General features: G+C 49.8%; 2 protein-coding genes across 9 annotated transcripts in view; both read right to left on the bottom strand.

The window, feature by feature from the left end:
• Window positions 1-5,221, bottom strand: part of ARHGAP40 (Rho GTPase activating protein 40) — a 49,736-nt gene extending 44,515 nt beyond the window's left edge. For all 6 annotated transcript variants that reach the window (XR_013399937.1, XR_013399938.1, XM_077951806.1 and 3 more), the window contains exon 1: window positions 4,954-5,221. Coding sequence is in view for 4 of the 6 variants with exons in the window: in XM_077951806.1 (XP_077807932.1) it covers window positions 4,954-5,090 (137 nt within the window). In the remaining 2 variants the exon portion in view is untranslated. The remainder of the gene's footprint in view (window positions 1-4,953) is intronic.
• Window positions 5,222-12,999: 7,778 nt separating this feature from the next.
• On the bottom strand, window positions 13,000-20,606 carry ADIG (adipogenin). 3 transcript variants are annotated; one of them, NM_001193372.2, is given in 3 exon segments: window positions 13,000-13,362; window positions 15,268-15,496; window positions 20,397-20,569. In NM_001193372.2, coding segments are annotated over 2 exon segments (243 nt in total). In that variant the 5' UTR covers window positions 20,521-20,569; the 3' UTR covers window positions 13,000-13,362; window positions 15,268-15,377.
• Between the last annotated feature and the right edge of the window lie 305 nt (window positions 20,607-20,911).

Here is a 20,911-nt window from a genome sequence, read left to right as displayed (position 1 = left end):
GCATTAATGTCATTTTATCCCCACAACAAGTCTATGAAGCAGGTACTGCTGTTCACAACCATTTTACAGAAAAGGAACCGAGGCTCAGAAAGGTTAAGTAACTTACCCAGAGGTCCACAGCTGATAAGTGGTGAAGCTGGGCTTTGAGATTCAGGCTGTCCTTCTACCCCTGACACATTTAAGCCACGTGTAGGTGATTTATTCAGTGATTGGGCTCACATACAAGGGGGTGTGTCTGGAGAGATCAGTTGACATTGAGCCCAGTGGCAGAGACTTGAGCTACACATGCGGAAAATATGAGTGAAGGGGAACCTTGTAAAGGTGATTGCTTCTACAAGCCATCTGTGTGCAATCAGCCAAGTCCTTTAACCCATTATTGATTAAGGAAATCTGGCTGGTGCACCTGACTCAAAATGGGTCTTTCTGCCTCTCTGATCTGCCTTTGAACTCTGCCAGACACTGAGCATGTGAAAAGATGCTCAACCTCACTAATAATAATAAAAAGGGCAAATTAAAACAAGAGACAGGTTTCTCCCAATCCAATCAGCCAAGACTACAAAGAACAATAATGTCTGGCCAAGAATGTCATGTACGTTAGGAAACAAGCTCACACCCACTTGGTGAGTCTACTTGGGTACAACCTTCCTGGAAAACCACCCAGAATATGTTTCAGCATTTTAAATGTATACACCTTTGGAATCAATCATTCCTATTCTGAAAATGTATCATAAGGATAAATACACAAAGACATATGTCCAAGAACATTGCAGTATAGTTTATAACAGCAACCAAAAGAGAAAAAGAAGCAAACTAAAATTCCATCAACAGGAGGCTAGTTAACAAAAGTACTGTCCAGTCATAAAATGAAACATCGCACAGTCTTTAAAGAGGATAATGTAAGGGCAGGTATGGTGGCACAGGCCTGTAGTCCCACCTACTTGGGAGGCAGAGGCAGGAGGATTGCTTGAGTCCAGGAGTTTGAGACCAGCCTGAGCAACATAGGGAGACCCTGTCTCTGCAAAAATTAAAAAAATAGCTAGGCGTGGTGGGGCATGCCTGTGGTCCCAGGATTACTTGAGCCTGGGAGGTTGAGGCTGCAGTGATTCTACCACTGCATTCCAGCCTCAGCCTGGTCAGCAGAGCGAGACTCTGTCTCCAAAAGAAAACAAAAAAAAGAATAATGTTGATTTCTATGTCTTTCCAGGAAAAGATATTATAAAGATAGAAATGTCATTTATAAAATAGTATACATAATATAAACCAATTCACGTAAGTACAATTATGTAAATGGATTGGATCATAGATACATTTTGCATATACATGTATGTAAATATTTATGAAGCACAAAATTCTATAGGATGTACACAACTTCTCACAATTGCTGTTCTTGTGGGTTGGAGGTGGGAGGGGCAGGTGGATTTCACTTGCTACTTTTTTTGCATTTTTATACCAATCATGAATTAACAGAAAATATATTTCTAGAGGGAGCAAGGATAAGAGGAATCCCAAGAGAGTCACCTCACTCCAACTTGGTCTTTGAGGCACCTCCCAAGGTCAATATTGCATGGTTTTAAGATTAAGCCCACAAAGACAGTGAATTCTGTGTCACCCTCACATTAGGGAACGTTCTGTTTGATGGCAACACGGACTCTATTCATTCCTGCCCAGGCCTTTCCGGTCAGCATTTAGTGTATTATGTGGTAGTGACCAATGTTATGTCTCCTCCTGGACCAGGCTGTGGACATCTTAAGGGCAGAGAGAGCATCTTATTCATGCCCACACCCTCATGTCCATCACGGGACTTCATGTAGAGGCAGTGAGCATTTCATTCATCAGGCAAATATTTCATGAGCACCTACACCTGTGCCAGTGCTGGGGAGCCGTGGGTAAACAGATCAGACAGGGGCTTACATCCTGAAGGTTGCAGTGCTGCTGGAATTTGTTGAATAACTAAATGACTCACAAGCAAGTGACCGGCGAGATGAACAGACTCAAAGGATTGGGGGAGCTGACCTAGTGACCCTGTGAGCCAATACACAAGAACGTTGGCCTGGAGCAAACAGACCAACCCCGTTCCGGGGTAGTGGTTTTCGCTTTTTTTTTTTTTTTCCTTGGCAGTGGAATCTTTTCTCAATAAACAAAATAGGTAACAGTATATTATTATAAGCTAATTTTATAAGTTTAATTCAAAGCATTTACTGATCATACAATCAAGATAATTTTGGTTGACAAAAAACATTTGGGACACCTGAGTGGAGGTAGTATTTTTACTAGATGTTTAATACTTGGAAGATATAATAAAGATTAAATTCAAATAAAATGTTTGCAGAACCCTGGTTTAAAAACCACTGTTCTGGGCCAGGCGTGGTAGCTCACGCTTGTAATCCCAGCACTTTGGGAGGCCACGGCGGGCAGATCACGAGGTCAGGAGTTCAAGACCAGTCTGACAAACATGGTGAAACCCCGTCTCTACTGAAAATGCAAAAATTAGCCGGGCGTGGTGGTGCACGCCTGTAATCCCAGCTACTCAAGAGGCTGAGGCAGAAGAATCACTTGAACCCGGGAGGCAGAGGTTGCAGTGAGCCGAGATCGTGCCACTACACTCCAACCTGGGCAACAGAGTGAGACTGCGTCCAAAAAAAACAACAACCAAAAAAAACAACAAAAAGAACCCACCACTGTTCTGGAAATAAACATGTTGCTTTTTTTGTTTTGTTTTCAATAATAAAGAGAACAAATGGTTCAAATTTTAAACTCTCTTAAGTATTATTCATTTGTTCATTCAACCTGTAGCTATTAAGCACATTCAGTGGGTCAGGAGTTCTTATAGTGAATTCAATATTAATAGCCTCAAAGATCACAAGGAACCAGGAGATTAAGGGAAGGTGCTGTTGGAGTCAGGGGAACAGCCATAATAGATAGGTAGGTAGATAGGTAGATGGATGGATGGATGCATGGACGACGGATAGTTGGATAGATGATGTGATCAGCTGAATAACAGCTCCCCAAGATGTCCACATCCTAATCCTCAGAATTTGTGAATATATGTTATCAGGCAAAGGGACTCTGCAGATGTGATTAAGCTAAGGATCTTGAGATGGGGGGATGATCCTGGATTAGCCAGTGGGCCCAATGTCATCACAAGGATCCTTATCAATGAAAGAGGGAGGCAGGAGCGTCAGAGAAGGAGACATGGTGATGACGGTGGAGGTCAGAGTCAGAGAGAGACGTGAACGTGTTACAGAGCTGCCTTTGAAGACGGAACAGGACCATCAGCCAAGGAATGTGGGCAGCGGCAGAAGCTGGAAAAGGCAAGGAAACAGATTCCTAGCGCCTCCAGACAGAACGCACCCCTACAGACCACTGATTTGGGGATTTCCAGCACTCAGAACTGTCTGATAACACATTTGTGTCTTTTTAAGCTACTACGTTTATGTGATATGTTATAGCAGCAATAGAAAACCAATATAAATGAGAGAGAGAGAGAGAGACAGAGAGAGATGATACATAAGCTTATGTGATTTGTTATAGCAGCAATAGGAAACATATAGATAGATGAATAGATAGATAGATTAGATATAGGATAGATAGATAGATAGAAAGATAAACAAATTTGTCTTTGGCTTCTTAAAAATTGATTCTCATTAAAATCCTATCCTGACTCATTTTTGCCTGGGGTGGGGCAGGCACCACGCACATAGGAGTTCAGCGAACACGCCATATGGATGAAATGGTCTCACTGAGCTCCCCCTCCCTTTCCTGAGCCTAGAAGTTGTTCCCTTAAGAGAATTATAGGACTCAGTTGTCCTATAATCAGGATCACCTACCCCTGAATCTGCTCTCTGAGTACAGACCAAGTCTCGTCTTCAGGTCCTTGGGCGGCAAATGAATGGGACAGTGGGGGTCTCCTGCTGCAGGTATGTTCCAAGCTAGAACACTTTTGGAGGGCAATTTGGCAGGGTCTACTAAGATTCGACCATTCCTTTTAAACTTGCAACTACAAGTCTAGGACGTGAATTTTACCCATGCAAGTCCCCAGAGATGCTCATTGCTGTATTGCTTAGAATTGTTAAAAATTGGAACCAACCTAAATGTCCATTAGCCAGGAACTGATTCAAATTAACCAAAGATATCCATAAAGTTGGATCCTGGCAGGCCATTAAAGTGAATGAACTAGATCTTTATGTTACTGACATGTAGAGATGTCCATAACATTAATTGAGGGGTTGCGGGGGGAAAACCTTACAAGCACGTGTATCACGAGAGCCTATATGTGTTAAACTATACAAGTTTAGGTTCATATATGTCAAAAAGTTCTTCCAAGGTGTATGTCAAAACTTTAACAGTAGTAAGTTTTCGAGAATAAACATACGTATTCTTATACTGTTTGACTTTCTATAATAATCAAATTGTAATATGATGTAATCAGAGTGGGGGAAATGACTATTTGAAAATTCTAGTCTGGCTGTCAGCGGCAGGCTGAGCAGGAGTAAGGGGTGACCAGTTCTCAGTCGAGGTGACCACACGGCCACAATGACCCAGAATCTTGACCCAGAGACTCCTGAATCTTGAGCCCCTGGGCCCCCAATATTCTCTATATCCAGAGGAAAAGAAAATGGCACACATTGGCATCACTCATGGCCTCTAAGAATCTGAAAATCAGTGACCCCTGTAGGAGGCCAGCAGCATGAACCCAGGGCAATGCTGTGTCCCAGGAAGGGTCTGGGTTTGGAGTCCCAGGGACCAGGGCTAGAAACCATCTCCACCACCTGACAGCCAGGTGACCGTGGGCAGGTCGCTGGGCTCTCCAAGCCTCTGTTTCCTCATCTGTACGATGGAAGAAGATTCCTGCCTCACAGGGAGGTTGTGAAGACAGATGTTGTCAAGACAGACAGCACATGCCCCTGGCACATCGTAGGGCCAGCTTCCCTCCCGCTCCTATGACCCCTGTACCTGCAGCCCCGGTCGGCCCAGCGCTGGGCGCAGCGCCTAGCAACGCGGGCCCGCGGGATCCGAGGACATGGTGAGGCGAGGGGCGCTGGGGCCAGCCTCTCCATCTGGGCAGCAGGGAGGAGGGCAGGCTCGGCCATGGGCTGGCACCTCGAGGATCCCGGTCCGACGTGGTGCTGCCGCAGTGAGGATGACTCCGTCAGCAATGTGAGAGGGAAGAGTGAGACAGGCCCCGTGGCACACCCAGTTCCCACACACCCTCACGCAGGATGAAAGTCCAGCCTCCTCCTGGGGCGGGGCTGGCTTGGCCGGGGCCACCTACAGGCAGGCACGCGGGGGCACACACATGCCCCTAAGTCCCGCCCACCTGCACTGGAACAGCAAAGTGGAAACGGTGCCTTTCAAAAACTGTCATGAAATAAGACTTGCATGGCCGCTATAATTACCTACAGCCATCCTGATTTCAGAGTAAAACCACATGAATAAAGCACCTGGCTAATATGGGTGGAAGAAAGTGCCCACGACCCAGGGGTTTTTATTTGGCTGGGCTACTCCCTCTGAGACTTCTCTGAGCCACGGTTTCCTCCTCTGTGAAACGGGGATGGTGACATTTGGAAGGAGACAGGAAACAAGCAAACAGGAAGGTGTCAGGGTGTAAAGAGAGCAGGACCTGGGCATGAGGGCGGGAGGATAGGAAGGGAGCAGGAAATGAGAATGGCAAAGTGAGGGGGCATCCAGAGAGCCTCCCGGGATTGGCCTTTTGGTCGGGATGTAAAGGAGAAGGAACTAGCTGGGAAAAGGCTGGGGAAGGGGGAATTTAACCCCCTCATCTTTAAAATGAGAACTTGAATTCATTCATTCAGCAAATCTTTATGGAGCTCTGTAGGAGCCCTGGGGGCAGCGACCAGAATGTCTGAAATCTAAGAGCAGGAGTGTGTGGACTCGGCTGAGAGGAGAGCAGAGGCTGAGTGTCAGGGTGGGGAGGGGGAAGGGGTTTCCAGGTGCCAACAAGGACACAAGCCAAGGTGTAGCAGTAGGGCATTTGGGGGATGTATGAGAAGCGCTCCTGCCAGCTTCCCTGGCGGTGTCCTATTCCCGGCATCCATTTTGGACCATGAGCCCCTTCTCTTGCCCCTCTGGCCAAGACGGAATGCCATGGACTTCCCCAGATTGCCCGGGCTCGCCCTGCCCTCCTCTAAGGCTCCGGGTGTCAATGAATCTCTCCAAGCAGCATATTTGCCTGTACTCCAAGAAGAGAGGCCCCAGAGTCCTCCTCAAGGAGGGCCCCCAAGTCTATAGGTCCCCACAGTCTGAAGCTCTGCTCTGGCCTGAGGGAGGCAAGAAATGGGCCCCAAGAAACTGAAAACAGGACCCCACTGGAGCCACAGAGCCCAGGAGCATGCATGGTTCTGGTGTCAAAGAGAGGAAAGGCCTCGCAGCACAAAGGGCCCTGAAAAACCCCACGTCTCAGGCAGCTGTCACTGGCTGGAACCTGCGGACTAGGGCTGTGCAGAAGACCATCTATCCACTTCTCCTGAGCCTCCTCCTGAGGAGGAGACAAGGGAACCACGCCACCAGGAGGCCAAGGAGCTGGGGCCCAATATGTACGTGAATTATCAGTGGAAGTGGGTGCAGAACTACTTTGGCAGCCATAGGGAGTTTTGTGTGGGAAACATGGTAGGTGCTTAATAAAGGTTGGGTGGATGGATGGATAGATGGATGGATGGATAGATGGAAGAAAGAATGAGAAGTTGGTTGGGAAAATGGGGGATGAAAGAAGGGATGAATGAGAGGATGGTGGTTGGCTGGATGGGTGGGTGGGTGGATGGTTGGATGGATGCATGGTTGGATGGACAGATGGATGGATGGATTGATGGATGCTTGGATGGATGGATGAATGGGTGGATGGGCAGGTGGAAGAGTGAATGGCTATGGGCATAAATATGTGAGAGCACGAGTGAACGAATGAATCACTGAGCCATTAGGTGAATGGGTGGAAGAGTAAATGAATGAATAAATGCTTGAGTAAGCAAGTTAGTCCTGGGTAAATGAACTTCTAGTCCAGAACTGAAAATCTAGCTCATTGTCACCTTCCTTAGGTGCAAGGAACCCTTCAGAAGAAAGCAGGAAGGAAGAGAGAGTGGCCTGAATCTTGTATGGCCGCACTTTCAAGCCTCCGTAAGGAAGTGCGCTCTTTGCTTCCTGGAGAGCCGCCACGTGTACTCAGAATGAACCCTGGAGAAGTGAGTATACCCGCGCTCAGGGCAACATTCCTCATCTCCGGCTGAGCCCTGTCCCAGTCCCCCACCGGAGTATCGGCCAGGCCGGTTAGATCACAGTGGAGTGGCTCAGACCTGTTGGCCCTGCACCCTGGCAGCTCGCCAGCACCTCCCCAGGCAGCCTGCCATCAGCTAGGCCTCTCACTATTGCAGAGACTCGTCCTAGGCCCCTCAGACCCAGAAAGTCCCCCAGGGCCTGCATGTTGTGAGCTCAGCATTTCCTCCCTGCCTTTCTGCCCCTCCAAGCAGCCCCCACTCCCCACTACAGCGTGGTCCTGTATAGTGTGATGAAGTGGAGCCTCATAGGCTTGGGGTTGATCCTCAGCTGTGCTACTTAGGCTGTGTGACTTCAGGCAAATGCCTTAACCTCTCTGAGTGACAGCTTCTGCATCATTTAAATGAAAAACTTGCCTGATTTGAGGGGTGGTTGTGAGGATTCCGAGGGATAATACATGTCAAGCACTTAAATGGGGCCTGGCACACAGTGTACACGGAGCATCTAATTTCCAGGTGCTCAACTTTTTTCTTTTTTTTCTTTTCTTTTCTGAGACTGGGTCTTACTCTGTCACCCAGGCTGGTGTGCAGTGGTGTGATCATAGCTCACTGCAGCCTTGACCTCCTAGGCTCAAGCGATCCTCCAGCCTCAGCCTCTGGATGGAGCTAGGAATCACAGGTGTGCGCCACCACACCCAGGCTTTTCTTTTTCTTTTTTTTGTAGAGACAGGGGTCTCACTATGTTACCCAGGCTGGTCTCAAACTGCTGGCTTCGAATGATGTTTCCACCTCCGCTTCCTAATGTGCTGGGATTACAGGCGTGAGCTACCATGCCCAGGCAACCTTTTTCTTTCAAAAGCAATTTATGGAATGAAGTGCCAGCCAAGCACCACACTCAGAGCTTTACACGTGTTACCACATTCAATCCTCATGATAACCTCGAAAGAGAGTGTTATGGGTCGAACTCTCCTGCTAAAAACATATGAAAAAAGTGTGAATGCCTAAGCCTCAATATCTCTGAATGGGGCTTTATTTGGAAACAGAGTCTTGACAGAGAGAATCAAGTTAAAATGTGGTTGGTAGGGTGGGCCCTAACCCAATAAGACTGTGTCCCTCTGAAAGGGGAAAATCGGTGCCAGACACTGGCGTGCATATCAGGAAGATGACGGGAAGGCACACAGGGGGGACACCATGGGAGGGCAGAGGCCGCGGCTGGGTGATGCTGCCACAAGCTGAGGCACATTGGAGCCACCAGAAGCTGCCAGAGGCAAGGAAGGCTCCTTCCTCTGCAGGGTTTGGAGGGAGCCTGGCACTGCCAGCACCTTGACTGTGGAATTCTAGCCCCCAGAAGTATGAGCCCACACGCTTCTGTTGTTCTAAACCACCCAGCTTGTAACACTTTGTCATGGGAGCTCCTGGAAACAAATGCAGAGGGGATTGGCCCTGTTTTGCAGATGATGACACAGGCTGAATGGGATGGTGATGGGGGGCTGAGGGGCTTGCACTCAGGAGTGGTCCCAGGGTTAGGGGTAGAAAATAAGCCTGTGACAAGGGGTGTGTCGTTCAACGAGATGCACTGACAGTCAGATGCACCCTGCTTTGCTGACGCCCCTGCAGTGCTCCCATGTCATGCTGTCCTCGCAGGTTCCCTGCGATCTTCAGCCTGGGGAGACAGGTTCGCTGCCCCGAGTGCACCTGAGTTTCCTACAAACATCAACCGCGCAGCCTTAAGCTCCATCATTCAGCTCTAGGAGGAGCCAACGGCATCCCTGTGGATCTGGAGACACACATCCCAGTTAAGAGTCAGAAAAATGGGGCACTTCATGGCTGTGTGACTTTGGGCAAGTTACTTAACCTGTCTGAATCTCAGTTTCCTCATCTGAAAATGGAACCATGATCCGACTGAGAGGGCTGTTGTGAGAATCCAGTGGGATAATGCGTGGGCACTCAGTGAGCCGCGGCTGCTACGTGGGGATGATGTCTCTCGGCAGCCTGTGACTAGAGTGTCACGGGATGTGTTTACCAGTCACACGCCCAACTCCTCTGTATGAGTGTGCGTGTGTGTGTGTGCCAGAATGGGGACCTCGTCCACATCCACAGAGGCCCGGGGTCTCAGCCCTCACCCAAAGCAGGGAAGGCGTCTCCCCACACTCCCCACAAGTGTTCTCCAGAGCTGTCACCTGCCCAGGGCCCTGAGGAGCGGCCTCATCTGCCTTCTGCCTCAAAGGCTCCAGGGACATGGCAGATGCTCTCCCCAGACCCCAGTGCAGGGCCCACTGCACTCACTCTCCTCGGGGTCGGCTCCTCAGCAGGTGGGGCAGGAGGGCTGGGGGGTTCCACTGGCTTTTCTAGGCCAGAAGGCAAGCTGAACAATGGCCCAGCAGCCCCTCACAGTACAGCGGGGCAGGGCCGAGTAAGCAGTGCCGAGAGACTCCACAAAATGGGGCACTTGGCGACAATGCAGACAACACCAGGCAGAGCTTCAGCCACAGGGAGGAGCTGCCAACAGGCCTCATTCAACGCCACCCCTGCAGCTCCCAGGAGAACCCCGTGGTGACAAAAGCTCGTCAGCTGGAGCAAAGCTCGTGTGGAGAAGGGAGGGTTGTGAGTGTGTGTGCGTGTGTGTGACTGTGCGTGTTTATGGATGCGTGTCATCTAGCCCAGGTTTCTTCCTCATTCTCATTTAAATGCCACAGCCTGATTGAAAACAAAATATTTAAATGTGTGAGAGTGCATGTGTGCATGTGTGTGTCTGTGAGAGTGTGTGATAGTGTGTATGCATGAGGTGGTGTATGTGTGTATGTGTGTCTGTATATGTAAGGGTGTGTGAGTGTATGTGTCTGTGTGTATGAGAGTATGTCTGTGACTGTGTGTATATGTGCCTGTGTGAGTGTATGAGAGTGTCTGTGTGTCTGTGTGTGATAGTGTGCCTGTATGTGTGAGGGTATGCGTGTCAGCGGACATGTGTCTGTGAGCATGTGTGTGAGTGTATGAGTGTGTGTGTGATAGTGTGTGTGTGAGGGGTGTGTGACAGCATATGTGTATGCATGTGAATGTGAGTGTGGCGAGTATATATGTGAGGGGGTGTGTATATGTGTGTGAGTGTATGTGTGTCTGTGTGAGGGTGTGTGTGAGTGTATATGTATGTGAGTGTATGAGTGTGTGAACGTGCATGCGTGAGGGTTTGTGTGAGTGTGTGAGTGTATGTGTCTATATGAGGGTGTGTGTGTATGTGAGGGTGTGTCTGAGTGTGTGTCTATGAGGGTGTGTCTGTGTGAGAGTGTGCGTGTCTGAGGGTGTGTCTGTGTATGTGTGTGTCTATGAGGGTGTGTGTGAGTGTATGAGGGTGTGTGTGATAGTGCGTGTGTGTGTCTATGAGGGTGTGAGTGTATGAGGGTGTGTGTCTGTGTGTGTGTCTATGAGGGTGTGTGTATGAGGGTGTGTCTGTATGAGGGGGTGTGTGTGTGTGTCTATGGGGGTGTGTGTGAGTGTATGAGGGTATGTGTGTGACATAGTGTGTCTATGGGGGTGTGTGTGAGCATATGAGGGTGTGTGTGTGTGTGTGTCTATGAGGGTGTGTGTATGAGGGTGTGTCTGTATGAGGGGTTGTGTGTGTGTGTCTATGGGGGTGTGTGTGAGTGTATGAGGGTATGTGTGTGACATAGTGTGTCTATGGGGGTGTGTGTGAGCATATGAGGGTGTGTGTGTGTGTGTCTATGAGGGTGTGTGTATGAGGGTGTGTCTGTATGAGGGGGTGTGTGTGTGTGTCTATGGGGGTGTGTGTGAGTGTATGAGGGTATGTGTGTGACATAGTGTGTCTATGGGGGTGTGTGTGAGCATATGAGGGGGTGTGTGTGTGAGATAATGTGTGTGTGAGTGTATGAGGGTGTGTGTGAGAGATAGTGTGTGTCTATGAGGGTGTGTGTGTGAGCGTATGAGGGTGTGTGATAGTGTGTGTGTGTATGTAAGAGAGCATGTTGGGATTGCACAGCGGGGCAAAGGGCTGGGGAAACAGGTACTTCTTTTTTTTTTTTTTTTTTTTTTTTTTTTGAGACGGAGTCTCGCTCTGTCGCCCGGGCTGGAGTGCAGTGGCCGGATCTCAGCTCACTGCAAGCTCCGCCTCCCGGGTTCACGCCATTCTCCTGCCTCAGCCTTCAGAGTAGCTGGGACTACAGGCGCCCGCCACCTCGCCCGGCTAGTTTTTTTGTATTTTTTAGTAGAGACGGGGTTTCACCGTGTTCGCCAGGATGGTCTCGATCTCCTGACCTCGTGATCCGCCTGTCTCGGCCTCCCAAAGTGCTGGGATTACAGGCTTGAGCCACCGCGCCCGGCCAGGTACTTCTAATATACCCTTGGGGCCACTTTTTGGTCGGGCAACTTAGCAGTGGCTGCAAAATGTAAACACATATCTTATATTCAACAGTTTCTCCTTTCAGAATGTGTTCTCTGGATAGAAGCACACTTGTGTGCAAGGATTTAGATTCAAGAGTGTTCGTTGCAGCCTCTGCATAAGAATAGAAACCTCATCCAGCAAATTCAGTGGGGCTCAAATCCCAAAGGGTGGCTTTCTGCACCTGATGAGGAGCTCAGACTTTACAGCCCAGGGACAACGGAAAGCATGGAAGGTGTGAAGCTGGGAAGGGACATGTCCCAATTTGTGTTTTGGGTGGATCATTCCAACAGGGCAGAAAGAGCAGAGACCAAGGCCAGGAGACCAAAGGACAGGAGACAAGCTAAGATTTCAGGCTCAATTCTCTCTCCTTTGGACATTTAGAAGTTGTGGTGGCTGATGGGGTGTGGAGTGAGGGAGAAAGAAGGGATAAAGATGATGCCCAGTTGGTACCTTGGAAGGCCTGTCCCTTTATCCCCTGACCCCCATCATCCTGCAGCCTCTGGAACCTTACGCCTCCCACCATACCTCCCCCAGAACCCCACCTGGGGAATAACTGGCATGGCGGAGAGGGACCTGGTACTGGAGTCATGGGGCCTGGGTTCAAATGCTAACTCTCCCAGTGTGACTCTGAGCAACTTAGTAACTGCCCTGTGCCTGTTTCCCCATGTGTAAAACAGAGGTAACCAACCTACCTTGCAGAATTCTTACAAGGGCTAAAAGCAATCATATGTATTTGTTTTTTTGTTTGTTTGTTTTTTGAGACCGAGTCTTACTCTGTTGCCCAGCCTGGAGTGCAGTGACGCCATCTCAGCTCACTGCAACCTCCGCCTCCCAGGTTCAAGCGATTCTTGTGCCTCAGCCTCCCGAGTAGCTGGGGCTACAGGCATGAACCATCACACCCGGCTAATTTTTGTATTTTTAGTAGAGATGGAGTTTTTTGCCATGTTGGCCAGGCTGGCCTCGAATTCCTGACCTCAAGTGATCCATCCGCCTTGGCGTCCCAAAGTGCTGGGATTACAGGTGTGAGCCACCGTGCCCGGCCAGCAATCGTATGTATAAAGCACATAGAAAAGTGTCTGACGTGTAGTAAGCACTCACTAAATGTGAGCTACTTTTATAGCTATTCCTACTCCTACCAAACTAGGCACTTGGTAGACACTCTGCAGCTATTTATCAAATATTTGTTATTAAGATCAGCCTGAAGTCCGATCAAGGAGTGAGTTGGAAATCAGAGAATGGAAGTTCAGAGCAAGCCCCCCATCCCCATTGAACAGATGGAGAAAAGGGTTGGGCTTTCCCAAGAGGGTTCTAGATGACTTGAATCGGGGCCAGGGCTGAGTCTCGGACCTACGCTGGTTGAATGAATGACTTGGTCAGGCCTGGTAGGTTTGTTAGGGTTCCCCCGGGCATGGGAAGCCCCTCGCTTCTTTAATATGGACCCACACCCTCCGGCCCAGCCCTGCTTTAAGACCCCTCTGAATTAAATTGGCCAATTTCTCCCAGTGGGCCGGTTTACTGCTCCCATGCCCTCCCAGACTTGGGCGGCTCCCTGGAGGGCTGGAGGTCATCTGCGATGCTGGAGAAGGGCTGGGTCCTCTGGAGGCTTTCGCATGTCGGTCTGAAGAGGAGATGAGTTGTGGGTTCCAAGGAGGCACCACAGTTGCCAAAGTCCTCTTGCCTCCCTGGCAAGCCTCTCCCATCCACTTCCGCCATTACCACTGCCCTGCTGACTCCAGGAAAACCAAACTAGAAACAAAAGGAAGGTTGGGACTAGGGATGCCATTGGGATAAAAGAGTAAGAAAGAGACGGGTAAGGCCAGACGCAGTGGCTCACGCCTGTAATCCCAGCACTTTGGGAGGCTGAGGCAGGTGGATCACCTAAGGTCAGGAGTTCGAGACCAGCCTGACCAATATGGTGAAACCCTGTCTCTATTAAAAATACAAAAATTAGCCAGGCATGATGGCGTGTGCCTGTAGTCCCAGCTACTCGGGAGGATGAGACAGGAGAATTGCTTGAACCGGAGAGGAAGAAGTTGCAGTGAGCCAAGATTGTGCTACTGCATTCCAGCCTGGGCAACAGAGAAAGACTCTGTCTCAAAAAAAAAAAAAAAAAAAAAGGGAAAAAAGAAAGAAAGAGGCGGGTAAGTGATGGGGGTGGGAAGGGCTCTGGATAGATGGGATAGGGTTCTTGTGCAGGGTCTGAAAATCTTTTCTCATGCCACAAATGATATAAAAACAGGTCAGGCTGCATAATTCGCAGGGTTCAATGGCAAATTAACTCGGGGGGTCCTTGTTCAAAAATTAAGTATTTCAACACAGCAACAGCCAAGCATGCAACCAAGCCTGGGACCCTTCTGAGCCTGGGACCTTGTGGCACTGCAGGTTACACATCTGTGGAGCTGGCCCTGTCCACAAATCTCTGAGGGCATATATAGGAGTGAGTTTTCCTGGGAAAAGGGCCCTCAGTGGTCAAGGTAGGACCCAAAAGGCTAAAAATCACTACAACTGAGGTAGGTGAGGGGCCCTTCTTCTCACCACCTCCTCCCTCCACTCGGGCAGGGTGGGGGCTAGTGAACACGCTGCATGAACCAGCTTCAGAGTAGGGCAGGCTATGGTGGCCAAGGGGACAGAGAAAGGTGGACACATGAGAGATGGAGATTAGAGTTGCGAGAGAGAGGTGAGAAGGCTGGCTCCCAGGTTTCTGACTTGAGCAACAGAATCAGTCCACAGTGGTGCTATTCACGGAGATGAAGAAAAGCTAGCAGAAGATCAGGGTGCTGTTTTGCTTGGCTGGGTGGCAGTGAGAATCAAGATTCCTATTCTAGGCATGAGAGGGTGTCAAGCAGACAGATGATAAAGCTTGGGAGGAGATGAGATGAGACACACACATTTGGGGGCCATTGGTATAGAGATGGCATCTAACCCTACTGGAATGGCTGAGGTCTCCTAGGAATTCAATGGGTGCAAAGGCTCTTGGGTACAACATCTGATTGCCCTGACACCTCACATGAGAGTATGTGTGTGTGTGCCTCATTTGTAAATGTTCTCATTTGTAAATGGAGGTGAGAATCATATCCCCATCATAGGATTTCATAAGTAAGCTTGTGGAAGGGGAACGCTTAAGACAGGCCTTGGTACCTGTTGAGCCCCCAAGGATACCAGCCATTGTAACAATAATAATCACACCATGTCATCCTTCCACAAATATGTACTGAGCCTCCAGCGTGTGTCTGGCAGTGTCTTGGGGCTTTGGATGCAGCCATGATCAAACGTGTTAGAAGGCGGTAAGTACTATGGTGAAAGGAAAGCAGAGCAGGGTAAGAAGCACGATGAGGAGGATGGGGCGGGGACTTCAATATCGAATAGGGTGGCCAGGGGAGCCCTGCTTAAAAAGTGACATTAGAGCAAGCCCTTGGAGGTGAGGGAGTTGCCTCACGCAGATGTCTGAGGGAACAGCTGGCCAAAGACCATCAGCAGAGCGGTGGAGGGTGAGGCCCTAGGGTAAAGGGTAGGGGACCTTTGTAAAGGCTCCTTGTGGCACAGGGGGGCTGGTCCTCCAACAGGGCAACACCAGGTCTGTCCCACAATGAGGCAGAAGGCTCTCACATGCTGGAGAGAGCCCGTTGTCCAGCATGGCCAGGGAGCATATACCTCTAATACGGTAGAGGCAGCCTCTTGCCCACATAGCAGCTGCCCAAGCCTTTGGGTGGGCCTTGAGGCTCCCCCTGGCCCATGGAAGGGCCTCACCTGGCACAGCAGGCTCACCAGCAGGGCCTCTCCTTCTCTTGGCCGTGGAGTGTCCCCTTCCAGCAAAACTCGGCCGGGCCTTTGCTCCAGGGCTCCCAATCGAAGCATACATCGGAGTCATTTTCCTCTGAATCTGTGGAGACATGAGGCAAGGCCTCTTGGCTGATCACATGCTGTCTCCCACCCCTGACCCAGGAAGGAGTCCCCTGGCAGGCCTGGGTGTCCCTGCAGCCTTGTCTGAGGGTAAGGCCAAGGCAGAATCCTATGAGCCAGCCTTGAAGCCTCAGGAAGTCTTCAGGGCCTTAAAGGGTGACTAGGGACCAAGAAAGAAGGCTGTTCCTGAAACTCAGAAAATGGCCATATCCATCTACTAGAGGGGAGGACACATAGGTGAGCAAATGACATACCGTACTGGGCATGGGCCAGGAGGAGGCAGTGAAGCAACACAGTATTGACCCATCCAGGCATTTGTCCACTAGTTCATTCATTAACAAGTATCTGAGTACACAGCACAAGAATCTCCACTGTAGCACTGTTTTGTGGTGAAACACACACATGAACAATAAAACACCTGGGAACTGTGTCCACGTCCACAGATCACAAGAGGTCTGGGTGACTAAGCTGTGGCACAGTCACACCACATGGAGACCCAGACCTTCCGTCTGACGGCTTGTCGTGAAGCTGTTAAAATGTTTGCATCATATCTGTATCTTCTGATTTGCAGGATATCTATGGTATATTATAAGCAAATTGAAGAGAAATGTAGTATCTTTTTGTTTAGAAAGGCAAATGCTGCCCCCTTCTCCAATTCTTTTTGAAAACCTGCACACGTTAGTAAGCATGTGCACGAGTTTGCTGACAGACTCATCTTGGGGAGGTAAGGTGAGAAAAAGGAGGGGATGGGGAAGATTATTTTTCTTACTAAACTCTTGCATTGTTTCACTAGTTGCAGGGAAGTAACAAAGGTTGTTTGTACAATGGGCATAATATCAGCATCTTCTAGGATGAGGGTTAACTGAAGACAGACATGTAAAATTCAGCACAGGACTTGGCACAGGCCTTCAACGGTGTTGGCAGTTAGCATGTCTTACAAGTCAGTAGGGGCTGGGCATGGTGGCTCACGCCTGTAATCCTAGCACTTTTGAAGGCCAAGGCGGGTGAACCATGAGGTCAAGAGATCGAGACCATCCTGGCCAACATGGCGAAACCCCATCTCTACTAAAAGTACAAAAATTAGCCGGGCATGGTGTGGACCTGTAGTCTCAGCTACTCGGGAGGCTGAGTCAGGAGAATTGCTTGAAACCAGGAGGCGGAGGTTGCAGTGAGCTGAGATCGCACTACTGCATTCTAGCCTGGGTGACAGAGTGAGGCTCTATGTCAAAAAAAAAAATGTAGGATGGCGTGAAGTGACTGTTCTTCACTAGAGAATTTTTTGAACATAGAGTATGTGCGAACTGTTGTTACATTCATTTTCTCATCTAATCCTCTTAACAACTTCCTGAAGTCAATTACTAGTATTTTTTGTACTTTACAGATGAGGATGGTGAAATCACTTGTCCAGGCTCAAAGCCAGGGAGTGGTGCTACTGGATGCGAATTCAGCCTCCCCACTCCACAGTTCCCACTGGGTGCGTTTGGACTCAGGGGATTTAAAGGCAGCTTTGAATTGAACACCTTGCTCCAAAGGCCACCATGAGGGGCTGTTGCACCACTCTTCTGTTTCAGCCCCAAACCCATCTCTTGGAGATTTCCCTTCATCCTTCTGCAAACTCCTGTCAAATCGCAAAAGTAAAATACTGGCAGCAGGGCATCTTCCCCTTGAAGGGTGTGTGTGGCTTCCTCCACCTTATGGCCATGTCATGGTCAGACAGTAGCACTGTCCTCCACTGACCAGCTTCTGCAGGAGTTGAGCTGCCCATTATCATTTTTGCCTCAGTGCCAGTTTCATCAGGCAGCTCCCCTTTCCTCCCCACTTGCTCCTCCTTCGACTTGGGAAAGTGCATCCTATCGGGTACTCCACACTTAACGCTCTGTCTTCTGAGGCCTGAAACTGCCCTGAGGAGCCAGCAGGAGTGTTGTGGGGGTGGGTATGGGGAGGAGGCAGCAGAGCTACTCCTGTCTGCTTTTCAAACTGGATTTCAGGCAAACTGATTCCAATAAAAGAATCCACAGCAGAATAGAAAACCACAGGTCTGGGTGGCCTGACCCCTCTTAGCCCTCCAAACCCTGACATTGGGTCAGTTCCCAGCACAAGCGCAAAACACACACAATAATATCGGGGATTTTAGAAGATGAAGAACCTGAGGGAGGAATGCCCACCTCACTTTAAGGATGGTTTCTCTTCATTGCAAAATTAACAAAGGACTTATTTCAAAACGCCACATGACACCAAGGAGTAAACAGCCTCTCAGGAGAAAGTCTGCGGAGGACTTGGGGTGGGGTAGGTTGTGGATGGTTTTGGAGTTGGGCCTCCAAGCAGAGTGAATGCCGGAGGAGATTCACGCCGCAGGCCTTGACCTGGGTGGTAGGAGAAATGTCTCCACTCCAAAGAAGGCATCCAAAGCCACGCTACCTACATTTCCTCCCACATTGACAAAACCAGCATTGGTTGGATTATTTTCTCAGCCTACAGGAACCTACCACGTGCCAGGTGTGTATGTGTACTGTGTGCCCTGCCCTGTAAGCACCTGATATGTATCGACCACTGGAGCCTGTCACAACCCCAGGGGGCAGGTACTAGTGTTGTCTCCATTTTGTAGATGAGAAAAGCAAGGCTCACAGAGGTGCCCACCGTCACGCAGCTGGTAGGTGGCAGAGTCAGGATTTGAAGGCAGACAATTGGCTCTCTTAAGTTCACAGATGTATGACCTTGGACAGGTTGCTTCGCCTCTCCAAGCCTCAGTTTCCCCAATTGTGATATAAGTATTATTATGCAGGGTTATTCTGAGGATTAAATAAGATTATGCATGTCCAGTGTTGAGCACAAGGCCTGGTACATAGTCAGTGTTGCAAAAAGGTTCACTATTATTAGGAAGTATTAAGCAAGGATGACTTTGGGAGGCCGAGGCAGGTGGATCACGAGGTCAGGAGATCTAGACCATCCTGGCTAACATGGTGAAACCCCGTTTCTACTAAAAGTGCAAAAAATTGGCCGGGCGTGGTGGCAGGTGCCTGTAGTCCTGGCTACTCGTGGTCCCAGCTGCTCAGGAGGCTGAGACAGGAGAATGGCGTGAGCCCGGGAGGCGGAGCTTGCAGTGAGCCGAGACTGCACCACTGCACTCCAGCCTGGGAGACAGAGCAACACTCCATCTCGAAAAAAAAAAAATAATAAAAGCAGCAAGGATGAGGCCAGGTGCGGTGGCTCACGCCTGTAATCCCAGCACTTTGGGAGGCCGAGGTGGGCAGATCACCTGAGGTCAGGAGTTCGAGACCAGCCTGGCCAACATGGTGAAACCCCATCTCTACTAAAAATACAAGTATTAGTCAGGTGTGATGGCACGCACCTGTAATCCCAGCTACCCAGGAGGCTGAGGCAGGAGAATCACTTGAAGCCAATAGGTGGAGGCTGCAGTGAGCCGAGATCATGCCACTGCACTCCAGCCTGGGTGACAAGAGTGAGACTGTCTCAAAAAAAAAAAAAAAAAAAAAAAAAGGATGAAATCTGAACCTGTGTCTTCCAGAGTCCAGAGAGACAGCTTTTATCACCAGTAGCAAACAAGTCTGACTCCCCACCAGCTGTGGGGCCCAGTGCCTGAACTGTACCCCTCAGGGAGAGCTATGGTCTACCCTGGGACTATGAGGAGAATATACGTTAAATAAACATTTTCTAGAGACAAGAGGGCATCCCAGGTTCTTGCTAGGAACTCCCAATAATTACACAATTACAAGTCCCTGCATTTGAGATCATGGGGCTAGTGGGGGTGTGGGGAGGGACTTCTCACCCCGCCTCAACAACATCTGACCATTGCTGGCAACATGTGCTGCGCCCTCCCTGCCTAGCTGGCCAAAGGTCATGGCGCTCAGCAGCAGGAGGTGGAAGATCAAGTGGTCCCCACAAAGAGGCCTTTTTTTTGGGACACAGGATCTCATTCTGTCTGCTGGAGTACAGTGGTACGATTTCGGCTCACTGCTGCCTCGACCTCCCATGCTCAAGCAATTCTCCCACCTCAGCCTCCTGAGCAGCTGGGACCACAGATGCATGCCACCACACCTGTCTAATTTTTGTATTCCTTGTAGAGACGTTGCCCAGCCTGGTCTCAAACTCCCGGGCTCAAGCAACCTGGCCACCTTGGCTTCCCAAAGTGCTGGGATTACAGGCGGGAGCCACTGTGCCCAGCAGCAAGAGACCTCTTGCTGAAGGGGATGCTCAGGGAGACACATGCCAGAGGACCATAAGTCCCACTCCTGCCACACAGCCAGGCCATATCCTGGCCCAGCCACCCCTAGCTTCCTCCACAGCCAGCTTGGTCCCACCTCTTGCTCCCATGCTGAGGTCAGGGTGAATGTCAGTTGGCTACCATGAGCCTGCCTCCCAAAGAAGCCAGATCCTTTCTGATACATGACCTAGGCAGAAAACAGTGAGTGGTCTGCAGGTACCTGAAAAATGCCTAAGGCTGCTGTATCCCATTGTACAAGCTGTTTACTGCACAAAAGCACCCAATCGAGAGGGTGAGCAGTGAGCTGAAATCCAGCCCACGCTCTGCTCACAGAGCCTTGTGCCCCAGCTGAAAGGGGCACCTAGAAGTTCATCTCCTGGATTATCCCTCCTGGAGGGATAACCTCTGTCTAATTTGTTCAAAAGATCACTCTCGAACTCTAGGTTCAAACTCTAGGACTCACTCTCGAACTCTAGGTTAAGAAACCCTCAACAACCAAACCACCTTTCCACTGAAGAGTTGACTGCTTGTATCTAAGCCAGCACTTAAAATGACTGAACGAAGCCCCTTCTGCAGTTGTTTCAGGGCACACTGGCCTATTCGGCCACCTGCCCAGCTCCAGGATTAAGGTCCTGCCTGGGCAGGGTAAGAAGCTCACCTTGGCTAAGTAAGAAGCGTAGCCAGACGATCAGTAAGAACAGCAAACCCACAGGGAGGCAGAACCAGAAAACCAGGAAAGAAAATGTGAGGTCGTTCACCAGCGGCATCAAAGGGTACCTCATGGTGCATGTGTGCCTAAGCTGGGCCAGCCTGGGCTGGCCTGGCAGGGCTGCCCCAAGGGACCTGGCAGGCTGGGCCATGCTCTGCTCTCAGCCCAATTGTGACTGAGCTGTGAGGTAACAAGGAAGTTACAGTGTCCTTCAGGCAAAGTACGCAGGGGACACTCTGAGGGAGAGGTGTTCTGGACGAAAGGGTGGGAAGCGAGGCAGTGAGACAGAGTCTGGCTGAGAATTAAAAAGCCCAGGTTTCCAGGCAGGCCTGGGTTTGAATCTCAGCCCAGTAGCTATTGGGTTCATGATACCCCTCTGACCCTCTTTCTTGTAAGATGGAGATAATTTTGTTAAATTAGAAACACAGATGGGACAAAAATTACCCTCGAGATTGGTGTTCATA

The sequence above is a fragment of the Macaca mulatta genome, chromosome 10 (genome assembly GCF_049350105.2).
Source record: "Macaca mulatta isolate MMU2019108-1 chromosome 10, T2T-MMU8v2.0, whole genome shotgun sequence".
Taxonomy (NCBI): domain Eukaryota; kingdom Metazoa; phylum Chordata; class Mammalia; order Primates; family Cercopithecidae; genus Macaca; species Macaca mulatta.
This window is presented reverse-complemented; position numbering and strand designations above follow the sequence as displayed.